The 20856-nt window shown below is 44.4% G+C and overlaps 1 protein-coding gene across 1 annotated transcript in view; it reads right to left on the bottom strand.

Moving 5' to 3' along the window:
* Positions 1–374: 374 nt before the first annotated feature.
* Positions 375–20856, bottom strand: part of ZNF827 (zinc finger protein 827) — a 377001-nt gene continuing 356519 nt past the window's right edge. The window contains 1 exon segment of the mRNA XM_029601924.1: positions 375–7499. Within this exon segment, the coding sequence (XP_029457784.1) occupies positions 6689–7499 (811 nt within the window). The 3' untranslated portion in view covers positions 375–6688.

The following is a 20856-nucleotide window of genomic DNA, read 5'->3' on the forward strand; positions in this document are numbered from 1 at the left end:
CTCTCCCCTCCTCCCGAAGCCAAAAAAAAAAAAAGCTTTTTTTTTTTTGGCTTCGGGAGGAGGGGAGAGGACTGGGGCTGCCACGGAGACCGGCACCCATGATCGCGGCCGGGGCAGGTGAGCGGGGGCTGGGGGAAAGCTTGCCACCTACCCTTACCCATGCCTCTACCGCCTGGGTCAGGGTAGGCGGTAAGTTTGCAGGTTAAACGCGCGACAAAACGGCAGGGAAAGGTAGCGTTAGTCGGGGCGCGGGTTACGGGATGCTAGGGGAATAGCTAATTGGCTCGTTTGCATGCAATATCGAGCTAATTCGCTCGTTTGCATGCAATATACATGCCGCGGGCGGAAGGGGTTACCCGGGGAATTTAGGACGCGGTAGGAGTAGGTTAAAGGGGATTCGGGATCGCAGGAAGGGCTAACGCGGCCGGAACGTGAGTTAAAAGCGGCTTAGGAGCAGGGTAAACGCGGCCGCACTTTACAGGATAGGCCTGAGTGTTCCAGAAGGAGCCATGGAGCATGGCCTCAGCCCAAGACCATCACTGCAATGACTGGACTAAACATAGGTTATAAAATATGGAGGCGGTGGGACTCCTTCCAAAAAACTAATTATATAGATATAGCAAGTGCAGCATTGTAGTGTGATCACACAGGAAAGGAGGACTGAAATTGATTTCTTAAGGTCTGTCAATTAAAAAAAATGTATTTATTTATTGTAAATTTGGCACTGTGATAGTGGGGAACCTTTTGATGTTACTGTAAGGGTAGACAACTCCGGTCCTGGAATGCCACAAACAGGACTGGTTTTCAGGACATCCACAATTAATATGCATGAGATATTATCTGCATAGAATGGAAACAGTGCATACAAATATAACTCATGCATATTTTTTGTGGATACCAGTCCTGTTTGTGGCACTCCAGAACCGGAATTGCCTACCCCTGTGTTACTGCATTAATTCAACTATGGATGTAGAATCAGTTTCCAAGTGACATTAGAAATCAAGTTCCTGCTAGTTTGCTAACATCTTCATGAAATACTAACAAGGACTGATTAAAAAAAAAAGCCCAGATACTGTTTTTAAAATCCCAGCCTCCTACCGTAAACAGTAACAGTGTTCATTAGCACTGATATACCTAACAGAGCACGTGCAGGGATCCTCCTTTATATTATACTGAGCACACTGTGGACATGTAAACAATGGCGAGTCCAAGGAGGCCCTTTTCCTGGTCTAAGCTAAAACAGAAAATAAATTCTGTGTTTTAACCACTGCCAGCTTCCTTCTTTATCTACATTTAAGCTTGCCAGAGGTAAACTAGCAAGGCAGGGTGTGGAGAGAATCTAGAGCAGGTGATCCCTTAAAAAAATGAAGTGAAAGCAGACGTTACATGAAGACCTGTAGGTGAATCTTTCTAAAATTCTAGTCCCTAGCAGGTCGTAGATAGCTAATGAGAATACTCCTTTTTCTTCTAGTCATCCCCTGTAAGGCAGCCACTGGTACATAAACTGTGGACTGAATCTGATGAATGAATACTGCTTGTGTTCATTCTCTTTACTACCAGCACCAAAATGCAACTTCCCCCATATTCAGAATAGTTTCACAGGTCACCAGAAGGAACAACATCTCTTCCAAAAGTGCTAAACAGCCTTAACCAACAACATTAAGAAGGGCTTCTGTGTTCAAGGCCTGAGCCACAACTCCAAATCTGGGGCTTCAGCTTAAATACTGACCTGGTAAATGGATGTGAGGGGTATTTCTACAGCGCTCTGCTCTGATAAGAGGCAAAGAGAGCTTTAAAGGTTAAGGAGAGTGTGTCCTACTGGGAGGCCCAACGGGGGTCTGTGGTCAGATGAGGTGTTCGTACTGCATTTCACCCCCAAAAATATAGAAGTAAAAATGTGTGCTTCCCAAGTTACATATACCTGTAGGAAAGCACTTCAGCACAGACAAGCTTTGTAATTACAATTACAATGTAATTGTAATTCAATATGATTCAAAAACTTTATTCAGAAACTTTGAACAAAGTTCTTGAACCTCCATTTTAAAGGGGAGGTACCATAAAAATGTAGAGGTTTGGCACTTAAGCCAGACAAATACTGGGATTTAGAAATCTCACCGATCTGACTGACAGTCTGTTCTGGGGCAGAACACCATTATCTGGTTAACTTAGCTGGATAACCCCTATTTTCAGCATTATCCAGCTAATCTAACTTTTATTACAGTGAAAGAACAGTCCTGAAATTAGCTGGCTAAACAGTGTGCCATCGAATATTCCAGCTAAGTTAGCCGCATAATTTTATCCAGCTCACTTGCCAGCTGCTCAATGACTGAATACTGACCTCTTAAATAAAAGTCATCTCCCTCCATTTATAAATCTCAGGCATGGTCATCATTTTTCGATGCCTTATTTGACAAAAAAAAAAAAAAATACAACTTTAGAAAATCAATAAGGACATATTTCTCAGTTTTCCACAGCTCCAAACTCCCATTATGCATTGCAGGTGATAGTGTCACATTGCACACCGCTGGTGGTGGCACAGACGAGCGTTAGAGCACTGAAGGTGCTAATTGTTGTGGTACAGTAACTGATCCACAAATCCCTAGGTCAGGTTTCTGCTCCTTGGGCTGGGGGAGGAGGGATGGGGGACAGAAGGGTCCCGGTCATCGTGCAACGGTGGCACATACAGTGGCTGGTCTTTGGGTTCATGACTGCAAGGTTCCCAGAGACCCGGTGCGTGAGCCCCCCCAGCTGAGGACGGTTGCTGTGATGTCTGGGCTAATTAAATGAGTTAGAAAAGGAGAAACAAACAGGAGGTAAATCCCCGAGTAACTGAGCAGATCCCAGCCCTGGTTCCGACTGAGCTAGAAGCCCAGAGCAGCAGGAGGAAACTGCCCCCCCCCCCCCCCCCAACTCCCCTCAGCAAATGATTGTCCATAAAGCTGTTCGAGGCTGCCAAAACTTCAAGTCTTCACAAGATACCAGTCCAGCCCTAGTTTTCCAGTTCTCATCCCAGTGCATTCTGGGACTTTGTATCTCACAGAATGCACACAGCTGGATGGCAGAAAACAAAGGCTGAATTCTAGTTACCTCTGCATGACAGGGAGTTGGGCTGGTAGCAGTCTGAAGAACTATGACCTCATCAAAGTGAGACAGTTACTAACAATGCCCTGGGGCACAGCAGGAGGTCTTCCTGAAACAAAGGAACGTAAGATTTTATCAAAAGAGGCAGTAAAATGAGAGAAAAATACCAGGATGAAAACAAAGGTTGAATGCTATCCCATGTATACGACGGAGAAAACCAATTTCTTTGAAGGACCTCCCCTTTAAATGTCAGGATGGGACATTCGGGTGTACAATCCAGTCCTTGAGGGGCTTTAATCTTTTCAATATAGCAGCAGCAGCAGCAGCTTGTGACGGGGATGCCCAATGGTGGATAGCTCCTCAGTGCACGGTATGAAGGCATCAGCAGTTGCATTCTTGCTGCAGTCACTTACAGATTGAAATACCAGTCTTTGATATTGCACAGCACAGGATACAGAAAATGACTTCTGCTAACGGTCTCACCACTTAAGGTCAAATGATTAGCTTTCCTAATTCACTTCTCAGTGCATACCAGTAAAATCTTATTTTTAAATTTTTAGACAGGATTTACAATCTGCCTCCTGTATAGGTGATTTATTTTGAACGAATGCACAAAGAATTTTGTAAACCAAATATTTCGTAACAGTTTGACCAACACCAGTTTTCTGACCAGTCCTGACATCCGCTGTTCCCTGCCTGGCAGGCCGACACGCTCTTTGCTTCTGCCATGCCACAGGGCCGCTCTCGCACAATAAGGAGAACGTTTTGAGAGCGGATGGTTTAGTCACTTTATTTTTCAGAGGCCCAACTTCCCACGAAGCCTCAGCACAAGGCCAGTCCATCTACCGTTCCAGGTTATTTGGTAAAATTGGGCAGACCAGATGGGGCCTTATCTGCTGTCACAGTCTATGTTTCCATGTTTAGAACAAAAGTGTATAAGGACTTCAAGTTTTCAGTAAGGCTTTCTAGTGAAGGTCAGCTTAACTTACAAAAAAATTCTGTTACCAGCTACCCCCGTCAACAAAAGAAATATATTTTTTTTATGACCCTCCCAGTTTTCTGCAGTCTGATATTAGTCATGCATGGGAAAGGGAGGCAGGGAACAGCAGCGGTGGCAGAGACAAAGACAGAAACAGAATCAAGAAAGCCTGGGTTAAGCACACGGGATTCCTTCGGTGTGGGGAAGTAAGGAGAAAGCCAGAGATCAGCTGGGGTCCATGGGGTGGTACCAGGGTTGAGATTGGGCAGGCTGGATGGCCCTAAGGGTGCTTACTTACATTTCTATGCAGCTGTAAAAGCTGAGTTTATAAGTGCCAGCAGTACCTGTACCAAAGTGCCATGTGGGATTAGCTATGCCAACCCAGAGCTCTCTGGACACTGTTTTACATTTTGCCGGTGCACATTCGTGTGGAGGTGATTTTAAGAAATCAGAAACTCCCGAATCAGGCAAACCGACAGGCTGATTCTTGGGGTGAAGCAGGGAGGCGGTTCTAGCAAGTGAAAGTCCTTCCTTGAGTGCAGAAAGCAAAAAGTTTCATTTTGGCCCTACAGAATGGATTTTGTGAAAAAAAAAAAAAAAAGAAGCTGAAAGCCGGCACCTTCACGGTTAAGCAATCTCTTCTTAAACAGATGGATCTGCCGCAGCTTTATGAGGACTTCAATTTGCAGTCCTGCCAAGTCCATGCCAGAACCAAATGAACGAATGCATGGGCTGGACAGAAGGACCATGCAAAACAAAGCATTCAAGAACACTGACAGGTTTTAGACGATCAATTAAAAAAAACAACATAAAACAACATAAAACAACCCCAAACAAACAAAAAGCACATGTTCAGATCCTGTCCTTCCAGAACAGGCCCCACTATCGCACAAACGAACTGCGCTTCGTTTTTGTCTTTGACCTTGCTGCCTGTTGCAGGCCGGAATTTAGGTTTCTAAAAATTCAAAAAGCTATTAACATTTTTCAAATAAAGTCCTTTTTTGTTTTTTTCTTAGCTTGCTTCTTTAATTTCAAGAGCAATGAGTGTTATGCGACCACTCCATGTCTGCTTCTGACAGCAGTAAAGTGCTAGATAAGTTACCATTTTTAAATGACCACAAAATAAGAGCTTTAAATACATACAAAGAGCCTCCTAGCCGGCAGGAATGAAAACATATAAATGCAGACATTGCTAAGAAGGAGAAGACTTGTGACACAAGTTTAAAATTGGCAAACGGAGCTGCAGCCCTCGCGAAGGAGGGAGGGCCTTAAGCAGAACAACAGAAATTAAATCGCACATTTTTTTTTTTCTTCCCTCGCATCTGTACATTTCAAAACACTTGAGACTAGATTTTTTTTTTCTTTCCACACAGTCAGAAATTAAATGAGCCCCATCTACAATGGTATGTTTTCCAACTCGTTTTGCTTTTTTTTTCTGTTTGCAAATGAGAACCACAAAATAGTGCAAGGTGAAGCACTGTGCAAAACTGCCATGGTTTTAGTCTGAGCATCGTCACCCAGAATGTATCCAATCCTTTTCCTTTTTTTCTTTTTTTTAGCAGGTTTTAAAATGAAAGAACTCGAGTAGCAACAGTTTTTCTTGTCCCCCTCCAAAAAGGTCTCCACTGCATACTACCACGTTTTGGCTTTCTGCCATTTTCTTAAAAAAAAAAACCCAACCCAAAATAAAAAACAGAGGTGCAGACTACCAGCTAGATGGCTTCGGGTTATGGGGAGGCCAAGCTGAGTTCACCCCAATTTATTTCTATCCATCTCTAGTCATAAGAACATAAGACTTGCCTGCTTATCATAGGGAAATTAGAACTGCATGTTCACATGGGCCCAATGGGACGGAACCAGGACTGACTCGGTCTGCCCCCCTTGTGGCCTATAGCCAACTGGCCACCTCGCTTGCCCCAACCGTGTGCGTGGCAGAAGGAAAATAGGGGAGAGGCAAAGAGAAAAGCGAACAAGTGTGCATACATGCACACGGGAAAAGGATTTCTACATGTTCTTATCTGATGTAAACTCGCTCCTTTAACCTATCGACATAGTCCCCGGGGCAAGGGATGGGTGGGAAAACACGGTTAACGAAAACTGTAAGCACTTCTACAGGCCCAGGGCATCGCTAAAGCGTTTTCTTCCCTTTCAGAGGTCCAGTACCACTGCATGGGGAATGAGGTATATTAAAAACAGGGAGACAGACCCCGCTTTTCAGGGCCTGGGGGGGGAATGCAGGATGTGCAACAGGAATCTCACGGCACACGTCAAGGTCAGTTTCTTACACGCAGGGGGAAAAAAAAAATTTGAACTCGGCACAGCGGGCTCTGACATGCTGCCAACGGACAGCCTTCTGAAGGCTCCGAAGGCCAAGCAGTTGCTGTCCTAGAAAAGTGCAAAGGGGACTGGCCTTCTGCCCGTAGCAGTATGCAGTGCATTACCTCTCCGAAAGCCTCAGTAAGCAGCTTTCATATAAACGCAGTGCGTATGCATATGGAGTCAGTCTCTAACCTTGGTACAGACATACAGTTTAAAGGGGGGTTTCCCCCCTTCGAATAGGTGTCTCCAGTTTATGTGTTGCAAGCAACAGGTGCCTGCTGGGTGTTTGGTGCACAGCAGGGGACCCCCTCATACGGTTTCTGCCCTTTCTGTGAGCCCAAGATAGGCGAGGAAGGAGTGCTTCGGAGATGTGGCGCCGGCGGGGGCACTCTGGGGTCGAGGCAGATGGAATGTGAGCTCAAAGTGGTTCAGGGGGCGAAGCATCGTCAAAGGAATGAGATGGGCAAAATCGGAGTTCCGGTACTTATCAAAGCGCAAAGAACCGCCGTTCACGGGCGAGGCCTTCCGGGCAAAGCCAGGCCCTGGCCCGCCGTTCTGCGCCGCCGACATGCCCGCCACCGTCTGCAGGGCCTGCGAGGCAGACATGACCGACAGTGGCGACAAGAGGTTCCTGGGGCCCCCGATGGCCAGGAGAGGGCCGGCTTCCCTGGGGGCGGTGAACAGGCCCTTCCTGTCCTCCTCCAGCCAGTCGCCACCCTGGTGCTTCTTCACGTGGCGGCTGAAGACGAAGGGGTGGGTGGTCTTGAAGAGGCACTCGTTGCAGCTGAAGGTCTGGCGGGGCGCGTGCTTGAGCTTCTTGTGCAGGTTGAGATTGTCCTTGCGCTTGCAGCTGTAGCTGCACTGGTCACAGTGAAAGGGGCGCTCTCCGGTGTGGACGCGCACGTGCTCGATCAGCTTGTTGGCCGTCTTGGAGAGGTAGCCGCACTGGTCGCACTTGTAGTGGTTGCCAAGGCGATGCTCCCGGATGTGCACCTCCAGCTCCAGCTGGTTTGCCTTCACTGTCTGGCAGATGCGACACTTGTACTCCATCTTGTAGTGGGTCTTCAGGTGGCACTCCATGGCGGCGGGACGGTTCGTGGAGTAAATGCAGAACGGGCACCTGCCGAAGGATGAAAATGGAAAAAAAAACATGTCGGGAGGGGGGTCAGTCTTTTGCAGAAAGAAAAGGAATATTCGTGCAGTGCTGACAGCATAAACATGATATAGGGAACGGTTAAGAAGATTTTGCGCCCTTCCCCTCTACCCCAAGAGCTTACAGTACAAAAGAATGAGCACAGGGAAGGTTAAGTGCTTAAATGTCACACGGTAAGTAACAGAAAGGGAAATCAAACTAGGCTCCTCTATGCACAAACTGACAACCCCCACAATCGGGGGGGGGGGGGGGCAGCTCTTGGGATGGAGGGGGAGGGAGGGAAGTGTCTCTGTTTTTACAGGAAATACAAGAAAAACTGCTGAGGGCTTAGATCCCTATGGTGCTTTTCATCCCAACTGCATTCGTACGTATGCAACAAATGGATTCAGAGCTACGTAGAAACGAAAGGCAGATAAAGCCCCACCCCGTTCCGCCTAGTCTGCCTATTCTCTTACCAATAACAGTGCCGCTGTCCCTACTCGATCTCCCATCTGGATGGCTCCCCTGAGTCTGTTCCAGGCCTTTCTGACATCTGAATGTGCCTGTTGAGTGAGGGGGGTGTGACCCTGCCCTCTAGCTCCTGTCACTTGAGAGATGGAGCTTGAGGACATCTCTCGCCCTCTCTGCACGGTGACCTATGCCAGTATTTGTCTTTCTCTGTTCTAATCTGGAATCACCTGTATAGGGTGAATGCAATTAAACTGCAAAGCTGCACGTGACCTGCTAAAATAAGGCACCTGGAATCAGGAAGGGACGGTTGTGAAAATTCAGGTCAGCTTGTGCAAGGAGGGAGGCCTAATCTCCCAAACCTTCGCATGTTAAACACTTCTACCGAGAAGCTCGTCTACATATCCACCACCCTTTTCTAGGAAGGACTGCTTTCCCCCCCCCCATTCCTCTGATTTTCTTCCACGTTAACCTCGCCCCTCTCCCTTCCCATGCCTCCCCAGCCTGCTTGTTGCCCAGGTGACTCAAGTTCCCCTTGCTGGCCCACGGCCAAGAGGGTAGGGTTCTCAGAGGCTGGCTCTGTCGGAATCTCTCTTCTGCCGGGTCACATTTGTACTGGAGCATCTTGGCAGGAGGATGGCTCGGACATCTTCGGCCTCCGAGAACTGAGTGCATCACCTCCGTGATGTGCCCAGGCCCCACCAGCTCTCGTTGTCAGGGCCAGCCTGAAAGAAGTCTCACCAACATCAGCCTCTCACAGATTAGAACTCTAGAGGGCTGTGTATACCTTTAAGTTATTTGAAAGTCTCTATGATAACCCCCCTCTTCCTCCAGAGTAGATGTATTTAGGTCCTTAAGTCTCACCTTTTAGGGTTTATGATGCCTAGTTTGTACCACTGTGGTAGCCCTCCTCTGGATTGCTTCCATGCTCTCTATGGCCCTCCGGAGATGTGGTCCCAGAACTGGACACAATAGATGAGGTTTCATCAATGATCTGTACAGAATTATTACTTTGTTTGACTGCTGGTTATACCTTTCTCTATACAGCCTAGCTTTCTCTGGGCTCTTCTCATTGCCTTATCACACAGGCTGGCAACCTTGAGGTCATCAGATATGGTCACCCCCAGATCCCTTGTCTGATTACTAATAATGTGAACCTCCCCTCTCTCTCCCCTAATTTGTACTGCTCCCTCAGCTTCTGCACCATCATAAATGAATGATACCATCACATTCCTGACCACTGCTCAAGCTTTTTTAAATCCTTCATCTTTTTCACTGCCCCTGGTTTGTCAAAACAATTGCAGACCTTTGTGTCATTTGCAGAGACTGTTCCTTCTGGCCTCTTGGCAATACGACTTTCAAAAACACTCAACAGAGCCAGCCCCAAGACTGATTCATGTGGCTTCCCAATCGTCACCTTTTTCTCCTCAGGGAAATCTGTCAACTCAACCAGTTTCTAACTTAGTTTACCACCTTAGGATCCACCTCTAGGATGCAGAAGGTGCTAAATAAGATGGGTAAATAGGATGGGAAAGCCATGACGCGTGGGTGCTGCCATCCGACGGCACCAACATGGACCCAGCTCTCAGAGCTCCGTAAAGACTTTACTGAGCATACGTGGGAGTTCCTGAGTATGCACGCTGCCGTCTTAGCTCCTCAGTCTCTTCCAGAGTTTAAGATTTAGCAAGGTAGTTGACTTGCCAGGGAGGCAGGTGGATATTAAGAATGGCTAATTCATCCTGCTATCAATGGAGAACCCTGTTTACAGGTAAGCAAACTTGCATTCTCCATAGACAAGTAGGCATGAATTAGCCATTATGCACGGCGAGACCCAAGCTGAGGACTGCACTGCAGAAGCACTTTTTAAGAACATAAGAAATTGCCATGCTAGGTCAGACCAAGGATCCATCAAGCCCAGCATCCTGTTTCCAACAGAGGCCAAACCAGGCCACAAGAAACTGGCAATTACCCAAAAACTAAGTCTATTCCATGTTATTGTTGTTAGTAATAGCAGTGGCTATTTTCTAAGACAACTCAATTAATAACAGGTAATGGACTTCTCCTCCAAGAACTTATCCAATCCTTTTTTAAACACAGTTATACTAACTGCACTAACCACATCCTCTGGCAACAAATTCCAGAGTTTAAAAAGAACTTTCTCCGATTAGTTTTAAATGTGCCACACACTAACTTCATGGAGTGCCCCCTAGTCTTTCTATTATCCGAAAGAGTAAAAAAACGATTCATATCTACCCGTTCTAGACCTCTCATGATTTTAAACACCTCTATCATATCCCCCCTCAGCCGTCTCTTCTCCAGGCTGAAAAGTCCTAACCTCTTTAGTCTTTCCTCATAGGGAAGCTGTTCAATTCCCCTTATCATTTTGGTAGCCCTTCTCTGTGCCTTCTCCATCGCAATTATATTCTTTCTGAGATTCGGCGACCAGAATTGTACACAGTATTCAAGGTGCGGTCTCACCATGGAGCGATACAGAGGCATTATGACATTTTCCGTTTTATTCATCATTCCCTTTCTAATAATTCCCAACATTCTGTTTGCTTTTTTGACTGCCGCAGCACACTGTACCGACGATTTCAATGTGTTATCCACTATGACGCCTAGATCTCTTTCTTGGGTTGTAGCACCTAATATGGAACCTAACATTGTGTAACTATAGCATGGGTTATTTTTCCCTATATACATCACCGTGCACTTATCCACATTAAATTTCATCTGCCATTTGGATGCCCAATTTTCCAGTCTCACAAGGTCTTCCTGTAATTTATCACAATCTGTTTGTGATTTAACTACTCTTAACAATTTTGTATCATCTGCAAATTTGATTACCTCACTCGTCTTATTTCTTTCCAGATCATTTATAAATATATTGAAAAGTAAGGGTCCCAATACAGATCCCTGAGGTACTCCACTGCTCACTCCCTTCCACTGAGAAAACTGTCCATTTAATCCTACTCTCTGTTTCCTGTCTTTTAGCCAGTTTGTAATCCACGAAAGGACATCGCCACCTATCCCATGACTTTTTACTTTTCCTAGAAGCCTCTCATGAGGAACTTTGTCAAACGCCTTCTGAAAATCCAAGTACACTACATCTACCGGTTCACCTTTATCTACATATTTATTAACTCCTTCAAAAAAGTGAAGCAGATTTGTGAGGCAAGACTTGTCTTGGGTAAAGCCATGCTGACTTAGTTCCATTAAACCATGTCTTTCTATATGTTCTGTGATTTTGATGTTTAGAACACTTTCCACTATTTTTCCTGGCACTGAAGTCAGGCTAACCAGTCTGTAGTTTCCCGGATCGCCCATGGAGCCCTTTTTAAATATTGAGGTTACATTAGCTATCCTCCAGTCTTCAGGTACAATGGATGATTTTAATGATAGGTTACAAATTTTTACTAATAGATCCGAAATTTCATTTTTTCATTTTTAGTACTCTTCAGTTTGTCAATCAGGTCTATCACATCTTCTAGGTTTATTGTGATTTGATTCAGTCCATCTGAATCATTACCCATGAAAACCTTCTCCAGTACTGGTACCTCCCCAACATCCTCTTCAGTAAACACCGAAGCAAAGAAATCATTTAATCTTTCCGCGATGGCCTTATCTTCTCTACGTGCCCCTTTAACTCCTCGATCATCTAATGGTCCAACTGATTCCCTCACAGGCTTTCTGCTTCGGATAGATTTTAAAAAGTTTTTACTGTGAGTTTTTGTTTCTACGGCCAACTTCTTTTCAAATTCTCTCATAGCCTGTCTTATCAATGTCTTACATTTAACTTGGGCGTTTTTATTGCTTTCATACGTCTCCAGCCAATAAAGATATTGTCTGGAGACGTAGGAAAGATATTGGCATCTACTCTCGTACGTTTATTTACATTTAATTTGCCAACGTTTATGCATTATCCTATTTTCTTCTGTTGGATCCTTCTTCCAATTTTTGAATTAAGATCTTTTCGCTAAAATAGCTTCTTTCACCTTCCCATTTAACCATGCTGGTAATCGTTTTGCCTTCTTTCCACCTTTCTTAATGTGTGGAATACATCTGGACTGTGCTTCTAGGATGGTATTTTTTAATAATGACCACGCCTCTTGCACACTTTTTACTTTTGTAGCTGCTCCTTTCAGTTTTTTTCTAACAATTTTTCTCATTTTATCAAAGTTTCCTTTTTGAAAGTTTAGCATGAGAGCCTTGGATTTGCTTACTGTCCCCCTTCCAATCATTAATTGCTAAACCTTTGTTACACTGTATACTTAGTTCCAAACAGTTCTTGTTAAATGTAAAATAGTACGACCCCCGTCATACTATTCCAAATTTTGATATGTGAACCGATGTGATGTACGCCAACGAATGTAGGTATATAAAAGCAAATAAATAAATAAATAAATAAATAAATAAAGAATTCAAATTTGATCATATTATGATCACTATTACCAAGCGGCCCCACCACCATTACCTCTCTCACCAAATCCTGTGCTCCACTGAGAATTAGATCTAAAATCGCTCCCTCTCTCGTCTGTTCCTGAACCAATTGCTCCATAAAGCTATCATTTATTCCATCCAGGAGCTTTCTCTCTAGCGTGTCCCGATGATACATTTACCGAGTCAATACTGGGGTAATTGAAGTCTCCCATTATTACCACACTACCAATTTGGTTAGCTTCCCTAATTTCTCTTAGCATTTCACTGTCTGTCTCATCATCTTGACCAGGTGGACAATAGTATACTCCTATCACTATAGTCTTCCCCAACACACATGGGATTTCTACCCATAAAGATTCAGTTGTGCATTTAGTCTCATGCAGGATGTTTATCCTGTTGGACTCTATGCCATCCCGGACATAAAGCGCCACACCTCCTCCCGGGTGCTCCTCTCTGTCATTGCGATATAATTTGTAACCCGGTATAGCACTGTCCCATTGGTTGTCCTCCTTCCACCATGTCTCTGAGATGCCAATTAAGTCTATGTCATCATTCACTGCTATACATTCTAATTCTCCCATCTTACTTCTTAGACTTCTGGCATTAGCATACAAACATTTCAAAGTTTGTTTTTTGTTTGTATTTTCATTCTGCTTTTTAATTGATAGGGATAAGTTAGAATTTTTTAGCTCAGGTGAGTTTTTAATTACAGGCACTTGGACTACTTTTCTTATTATTGGAACCTCACTGTCGGGATGCCCTAATTCTAATGCACCATCATCTCATCCACGCATTGAGACTCCGGAGCTCTGCCTGCCTCTGGTGACCTGCGCGTGGAACAGGGAGCATTTCAGTGAATGCTACCCTGGAGGTTCTGGATTTAAGCTTTCTACCTAAGAGCCTAAATTTGGCTTCCAGAACCTCCCTCCCACATTTTCCTATCTCGTTGGTGCCCCATTTCCCAGACACAATCTAATGACACAATCCAAGGACTCAATCCAAGGACTCCCCAAAACATTCAACCATTAACAATACCATTTGTACATAGTATTTAATTAATTAAATTTGTATTTTGTCTAACCAGTTATTCTTTCCTATCTCTTCCTTCTTCTCCAAGTTCTGTGACCCTTGTTAATTGTAACTGTTTCCTTCGATCACCACAGTTTTAGTTTGATGTATTTAATGCACCCTGTTTCATGTAAACCAGCAAGATATGTCCTCATGATTGCCGGTATATAAAAACCTTAAATAAATAAATAAATAAAATAAATGTACCACGACAGCCGGCTCCTCCCCAGCACTGTCTAATATCCTATCTAGGGTGACGCTTGATCTCCGCCACCTTCGCACAAGGTAGGCATGTTACCAGCCAATCCTCACGCCCACTAATGACATTATTTATTTATTTATATATTTATTATTTTGGTTTTTTGTTTTCATCATTTATTTTATCTTGCTTTATTCATTATCTTTTATCTTTCATTTTAGTAATATAGTTCATTTTTTATTTACCCTGGTTAATATTATTTATTACACTTTTTATATATATAGGTTACAAGTTTTTAGTCTATGTACGACACTGCGACATCGGCCCTGCAGGCACACTATAAGTCCTGCTCAATTGAGTAAGCATTTTTACATAATCACTGTCTATTTTTTATTTTTTTAATTTTCAATTTTCATTTTTAAAGTTCTAGAATCTCTTTTACATCATCACTGACTCCCTGACATCTATCTATATTTTAAGCATGATCATTACATCACGGTCCATTCTAACACAAAGTTAGCCTCTCCAGCACTATCTTGTCTGTGTTTATAACCAGTGTGTTAACTATGTATATCTGTACAAATATAGTTCCCTGTGTTCTTTTTCTGCATCATGTCTGTACACCATTATGATGTCAAACACATATATATGTTATGTTTTATTTATTTATTTATTTAAAGTTTTTTATAATTTCTGGAGTTTGTACACTTATATATGTTGTTGATTGATTTTAATTTTTTAAGTGTATTTATTTTTTAATGTTTCATATATTTGTTTCTAGTTGCCCCTGAGACAGCTCTATATACAAGAGCGAAACTCGGCCAGAGTCAGCCATATTTCAATAAAGGGCTTTTTCCATCATCCGATTCTCGTTCTCTTCACTGCTACACAGCCAACTGGATCGGCTTCCGCTTTGCTTTTTGAGCAGGTCCTTGCTACAGGATCCCTTCCTGCTGCACCCAGTTGATGCTCTCCAATCATGAGACCTTCTTCCTCCAAGGCAGCACCAGGGTTGCCAGTCTGAAGTTGGGACTTGGCTACTATGTCCCTGAAGGTCTCATCTATATACCTCTCTGTCTGCCTCAGCTCCTCCAGGTCTGCCACTCTAGCATCCAGAGATCAGACTCGTCCTCTGAGAGCTAGGAGCTCTTTGCATCACATGCATATGTACAACTTTTCACCGGTGGGTAAAAAATCATACATGTGACCCTCTATGCAAAAGACTGGGAAGCCCCCCTCTTGCTGCTGGACTGCTGCCTTCATCTCAATTTTGTTCAGTTCCTAGGTAAGTTTTAGGTTGCTTTGGGAGTAGGAATGTATCTAATTACCGTATTTTCCGGCGTATAAGACGACTTTTTAATCCCTGAAAATCTTCTCAGAAGTCGGGGGTCGTCTTATACGCCGGGTATCGTCTTATAGGGCAGCGCTTCTCACCGGTGTGTCGCCAAGCACCGGCAGGTGTGTCGCGTGCTCCCGGTCTCTCCCGCTGCTCTTCCTTCCCTGCTGCCGTTGCCGCTGGGCTATCAGCACGTTCAAGCCCAGCGGGAATGGCAGTGGTGCAAAAAAAAAAAAAAAGCTGTGGCATCTGCGGCTGGCCTTTTCTTCTTCCCGCCCCCCCCGACCCGGAACAGGAAGTGATACGCGGTGCGCGGGAAGGAGAAAGAGCCGTGCCGCATGAAAAAATAGCAGCGGCGACAGCAGCATCGGCCCCCGAGCAATCGAAGCAGCTGATAATAGGGAAAGGAGACAGCAACGTGAGCCTCCCGCGGCCGATGGGATTCTTCTTTCTTGGCCTGCGGGGGCTGGAGGAGGAGGCTGCAGCAGCTACCATTTGTGCTTGGGGGGCGGGGGAGGGGAGAGGAAGTGAGTGAGAGAGAGAGAGAGAGAGAGAAGCAGCCAGCCTGTGTGTAAGTGAGAGAATGCATTTGATTGAGAGCATGTTTGTGTGATTGAGAGAAACTGGTCAGAGAGCTGATGTGTGTGTATATGTGAGAGACAATGAAAGTGACTGCTCAGAGAGATGACTGATGTGTATGTGAGTGTGAGAGAGAGAAAAAGCATGGAAGTGAGAAATCTGGGTATGTGAGAAAGCATGGGAGTAAGAAGCCTAATTATGTGAGAGAGAGCATGGGAGTAAGAAGCCTGATTATGTGAGAGAGAGCATGGGAGTGGGAGGGCTGTGTGTGTGTGCGTGCATGAGAGAGAGACTGGTTGGTAAGGTGACTGTGTGTGTGAGAGAAAGACTGGTGTGTGTGAATGTGAGAGAAAGAATGTGATTCAGGGAATGAGAAGCCTGTGCACGTGGAGAGCGAGCATGGAAACGAGAGAGAGACTGGTGTGTGTGTGAGACAGAGAAAGTGATTATGAGAGTGAGAAGCCCGTATATGTACGGTAAGCAGAACACGGGAGTGGGAAGCCTGTGTGTGTGTATGGCATGAGAGAAACTGTTCAGGAAGGTGTCTGGTGTGTGTGTCAAAGACTGTTTGGGAAATGATTGGTGTGTGAGAGACAGAAACTGGTCATGGGGACATGACTGGTATGGTGTGTGTGTGTGAGAGACATGGGCCCTAAGGAAGAGGAAGAGGAATAGGAGAGCTGCTGGACGGGGTAAGTAAAGGTGGCTTTTTAAGTTTATTTTTCTTGATTGACTGCCATTTTAATTATTTAATATTATGTGATGTGTCTGCTTTTTTGAAATATTTTATTGGTGTTTGGAGAATGTTTAATAGTTTTTATGAGTTTTTAATTGTTGGATGTTATTCTGTTCATAGCTGTTTTGAAACATTTATTATGCTTATTAGTATAGTTTTACAATTATTTCTGTGTGGGGATCTCTAGCTGCTTGCTAGTTCTGTTTTCCTAATAAGAGGTGTACTGGTTTTTAGGGCCTGATATACGGTATTTGTAGTGTTTCCCTTTCATAGATAGGGTTGCTCCTGTTTGAGTGTAAAATTATTTTTTTTCTTAAAAATGTGTATAAAAAGGGGGGGGGGGGTCGTCTTATACGCCGGAAAATACGGTAACGTCCTTAAATGTATTAGTGAATTCACTATATGTCTGGTAGTAGCCTACAAGGGACTGATCAATCTCTCAATAAAGTTTTTGTTGTTGGTTTTTTTTGTTTTTTTTTTTTGTGAAAGTGGCACCTGTCTAAAAATTAAAGGATGAGCTAGGGGTGGGTGGGCTGGGAAATACAAACAGTCTAACTTCAGTTAGTCAGCCAGAGTGACTCACTGCTCTCTTGATTAACAAATGTTGGTACCTAATCAAACCAAATCACACTACTTCAACACCTTTCCAAGGTGATTAACTGAACTGAACTTTTCAACCTTTTTACTTAGGTATACACTGCTCCTAGCTTATTTCTAGCTTCTGGCTACTTTTTTTTTTTTTAATACAAAAACTCAGTTCTGCTTACTAGCTGCCTTACAGACTTTTAAAAATAAACACATTAACTACTGCTTACTAGCTGCCTTACTGACTATTTAAAAATACAAACAATCTAACTTGTTTTTTCGCTGCCTTACTGACTATTAAAAGGACAAACACACTAAATAATATTCCCAAATAGTTAACTTTGCCCCACTACTTTTAAAAAAGACAATGTCCAAGCAAAAACTTACTGATTCCTTTCAGCCACCAGCAAGGTGATCCTCTCCTCTCAGTGCTCCCACCAAGACGATCCCATGATACTGATGCAATTAATAGCATTGGCTATTCCCTAAGTCAACGTAATTAATAGCAGTTAATGGAGTTCTCCAAGAACTTCTCCAAAACTTTTTAAAAACCAGCTACACTAACTGCACTAACCACATCCTCTGGCAACAAATTCCAGAGCTTAACTGTGGGGTAGATTTTCAAATAGCGCGAATTGGCCTACTTTTGCTGGCACATCAGGCGCAAGCAAAAGTAAGCTGGATTTTAGTAGATACGCGCGGAGCCACGCGTATCTGCTAAAAACCTGGATCGGCGCGCGCAAGGCTATTGATTTTGTATAGCCGGCGCGCGCCGAGCCGCGCAGCCTACTCCCGTTCCCTCCGAGGCCGCTCCGAAATCGGAGCGGCCTCGGAGGGATCTTCCTTTTGCCCTCCCCTCACCTTCCCCTCCCTTCCCCTACCTAACCCACCCACCTGGCCCTGTCTAAGCCCCCCCCTTACCTTTGTCGGGGGATTTACGCCTCCCAGAGGGAGGCGTAAATCCCCACGCGCCAGCGGGCCTCTTGCGCGCCGGGACGCGACCTGGGGGCAGGTACGGAGGGCGCGGCCATGCCCCCGGACCGCCCCGGGCCGTAGCCACGCCCCGTACCCGCCCCCAAAACGCTGCCGACATGCCCCGAAAACGCCGCTGCGCTCGGTCCCGCCCCCGACACGCCCCCCTCCGAAAACCCCGGGACTTACGCGAGTCCCGGGGCTCTGTGCGCGCCAGTAGGCCTATGTAAAATAGGCTCACCGGCGCGCAGGGCCCTGCTCGCCTAAAACCGCCCGGATTTGGGCGGATTTAGGCGAGCAGGGCTCTGAAAATCCGCCCCTGTGTGTTGAGTGAAAAAGAATTTTCTCCGATTAGTCTTAAATGTGCTGCTTGCTAACTTCATGGAATGCCCCCTAGTCCTTCTATTATCCGAAAGTGTAAATAACCGAGTCACATCTACTCGTTCAAGACCTCTCATGATCTTAAAGACCTCTATCATATCCCCCGTCAGCAGTCTCTTCTCCAAGCTGAACAGCCTTAACCTCTGCTTTTATCTTTTAAAGATAATTTGGCTCCACCAGGTGGCGCATGAACAATTGGGTGAACAGACTGTGCAAAATTGCTTATCCAAATTTACTGTCTCCTCAGAAAATGCTGTCTAGATAGTAGTGGGATGTGAAGGTGTGCACATCAACCAAGTAGCAGCTTTGCAAATATATTCACTACAAGTGACCCTGAGGTGAGCCACTGAAGTTGCCACAGCTCTCACTTGATGAACCTTGTCACCTGTAATCTGTAAACCAACCAGGGCACAACAGTGCACTATTGGACTGAGTTTGTTTTGAAACTAACCTTCTCATTCCATTGGGATCAAAGGTCACAAACAGTTGAGAAGCTTGGTCATGAGGCTGAGTCCTCTTTAGGTAATATGCCAGGACTCTCTTACAGTCCAAGATTTGAAGAACCCATTCTCCTTTGTGTATATGTGATCTTGGAAAGAATGTAGGTAGCACAATAGCTTGGTTAACCCGGATACCACTTTAGCAAGGACTTGGGGTGAGTTTGTAGGACCACCCGATTGTGAAAAGCTAAAGGTATGGTGAATATAAAACCAGAGCCTGCAGCTCACTTACTCTTCGTGTCAAAGTGATGGCCACTGGAAACAAAATTTTCCAGGTGAGAAACATCAAGTCCAACAACTCGAGTAATTTGAAAGGAGAGTTCATGGTTGAGCTAGGACTACAATGAGGTCCCAAGGAACTGGAGATTCACGGATTGTAGGTCTGGAATGCCACAAACCTTTAATTAATTTGGATACCCACGGGTGGACAGAGATCAGAGCCCTTTCCACCTGCTGGTGATATGCTGCAGTGCTGCTGAGTTGACCCTTGACCGATGTGGTGCTTAGGCCGGAGGATGAAAGGAAGAATAGATATTGAAGCAAATTCCCTAGGACACAGGAGAAGTGTCCCACACCAAGAATTTGGGCCCTGTTAAGTTCTGGGACTCTTTTGAAGAAGTAACTTCTGAGGAAATAAAGTCTATTATTGCTGATATGAAGAGTACTTTCTACCCTTTGGCAAACTGTTCTAATGTTTCCTTAAAGTTAACGAGGAATGATATTTTGAGGTTTATCTCATTTGTGAACTAGTCTCTGACAGAGAGTGTTGTGCCTGCAGGGTTGAAGGTTGTCTCAGTGTGGCCTGTGCTAAAAATGTTCAATGCAGCCCCATTTAACTTGGGGAATTACCATCCTATTTCAAATATCCTGTTCTTAGCAAAGGTTTTGGAAAACATATTAGGGCAATTGGTATCCCATATTGATGACTATTTACCTCTGGATGACTACCAGTTTGGTTTTAGGACTGGTTATAATATGAAACACTTCTTCTTTCTCTGTCCGATGTTTGTCATGGGTTGGATTGCAGAGGAAGCATTTTTTCTGGTCATGCTTGATTTGTCGTCAGCCTTTGATATAGTTGTCCACTCAGTTTTGATTCTGTGCTTGAAACAATTTGGCTTAGCCTCAGTTGTTGGAACTGATGTGAACCTTTTATGAAACCCCCATTTTCCCAGAGATCTAAAGCCTTCCCGCAGGGCATCTCAGGGGTTGGCATCGTTTGCCATACTCCTCAATATGTATGCCTTTCCTATCTGTCAGCATCTACCAACTTAGGAGATACAGACCATCTATATGCAGACATCCACCTTCTTATGCCGATTATATCCTCTATTTCTGATTCCTTAGAGAAGATTACTTATTGTCTGAAATCAGATTAGTGCTGAACGTACAGTAAGTAAAACGGAGATCCTTTACTTAAACCAGAGTGTCACCTGAGGATGTGCTGAAATCTGATTAATGGCACTCAAATTGCGATTGCGAAACAAAATCACAGTCTTAGATTTATAATGGATTCTTCACTGTCTTTCCAGTCCCAGGTTCAGAATATTGTTAAATGTTCATATTATAAACTATGAATGCTGTGGCAGCTTCAGCCATGTCTATCCAGTTCAGACTTACAATCTGTTCTTCATTCATTGGTCATTTTGGCCATAGACCATATGTTGTGGTGCCCCGATCAATACTATTACCCCTGCAAATGGTGCAGAATTCTGCAGCACGGGTTATCACTGGGGTACCTCTTTGGATCCATATGATGTTTGTGCTGCGGAATATGCACTGGTTGCCCCTGAGTTATTTTTTTAAACTTTTATTATTGATTTTTAAGATTTAAGAGCCTTAGCCCGGCTGTCAAGATTTATTGGCCACCGCATTCGTTGAGATCAACTTCATAATATTTGCTTGATATTCCCTCTTTTATGCAGATTAAACTTTGTGAGTCTAGACAATACTTGCTTTGTGTGGCTGGTCCAAAATGGTGGAATGCATTTCTAAATGAGCTCCAGGCAGAACCTTCCCTTTTGAGATTTAGGACGTTATTAAAAGTCCATCTTTTTGTACAAAATACTTGGATTTAGTTG

Source organism: Rhinatrema bivittatum, chromosome 1 (genome assembly GCF_901001135.1).
Source record: "Rhinatrema bivittatum chromosome 1, aRhiBiv1.1, whole genome shotgun sequence".
NCBI classification, from domain to species: domain Eukaryota; kingdom Metazoa; phylum Chordata; class Amphibia; order Gymnophiona; family Rhinatrematidae; genus Rhinatrema; species Rhinatrema bivittatum.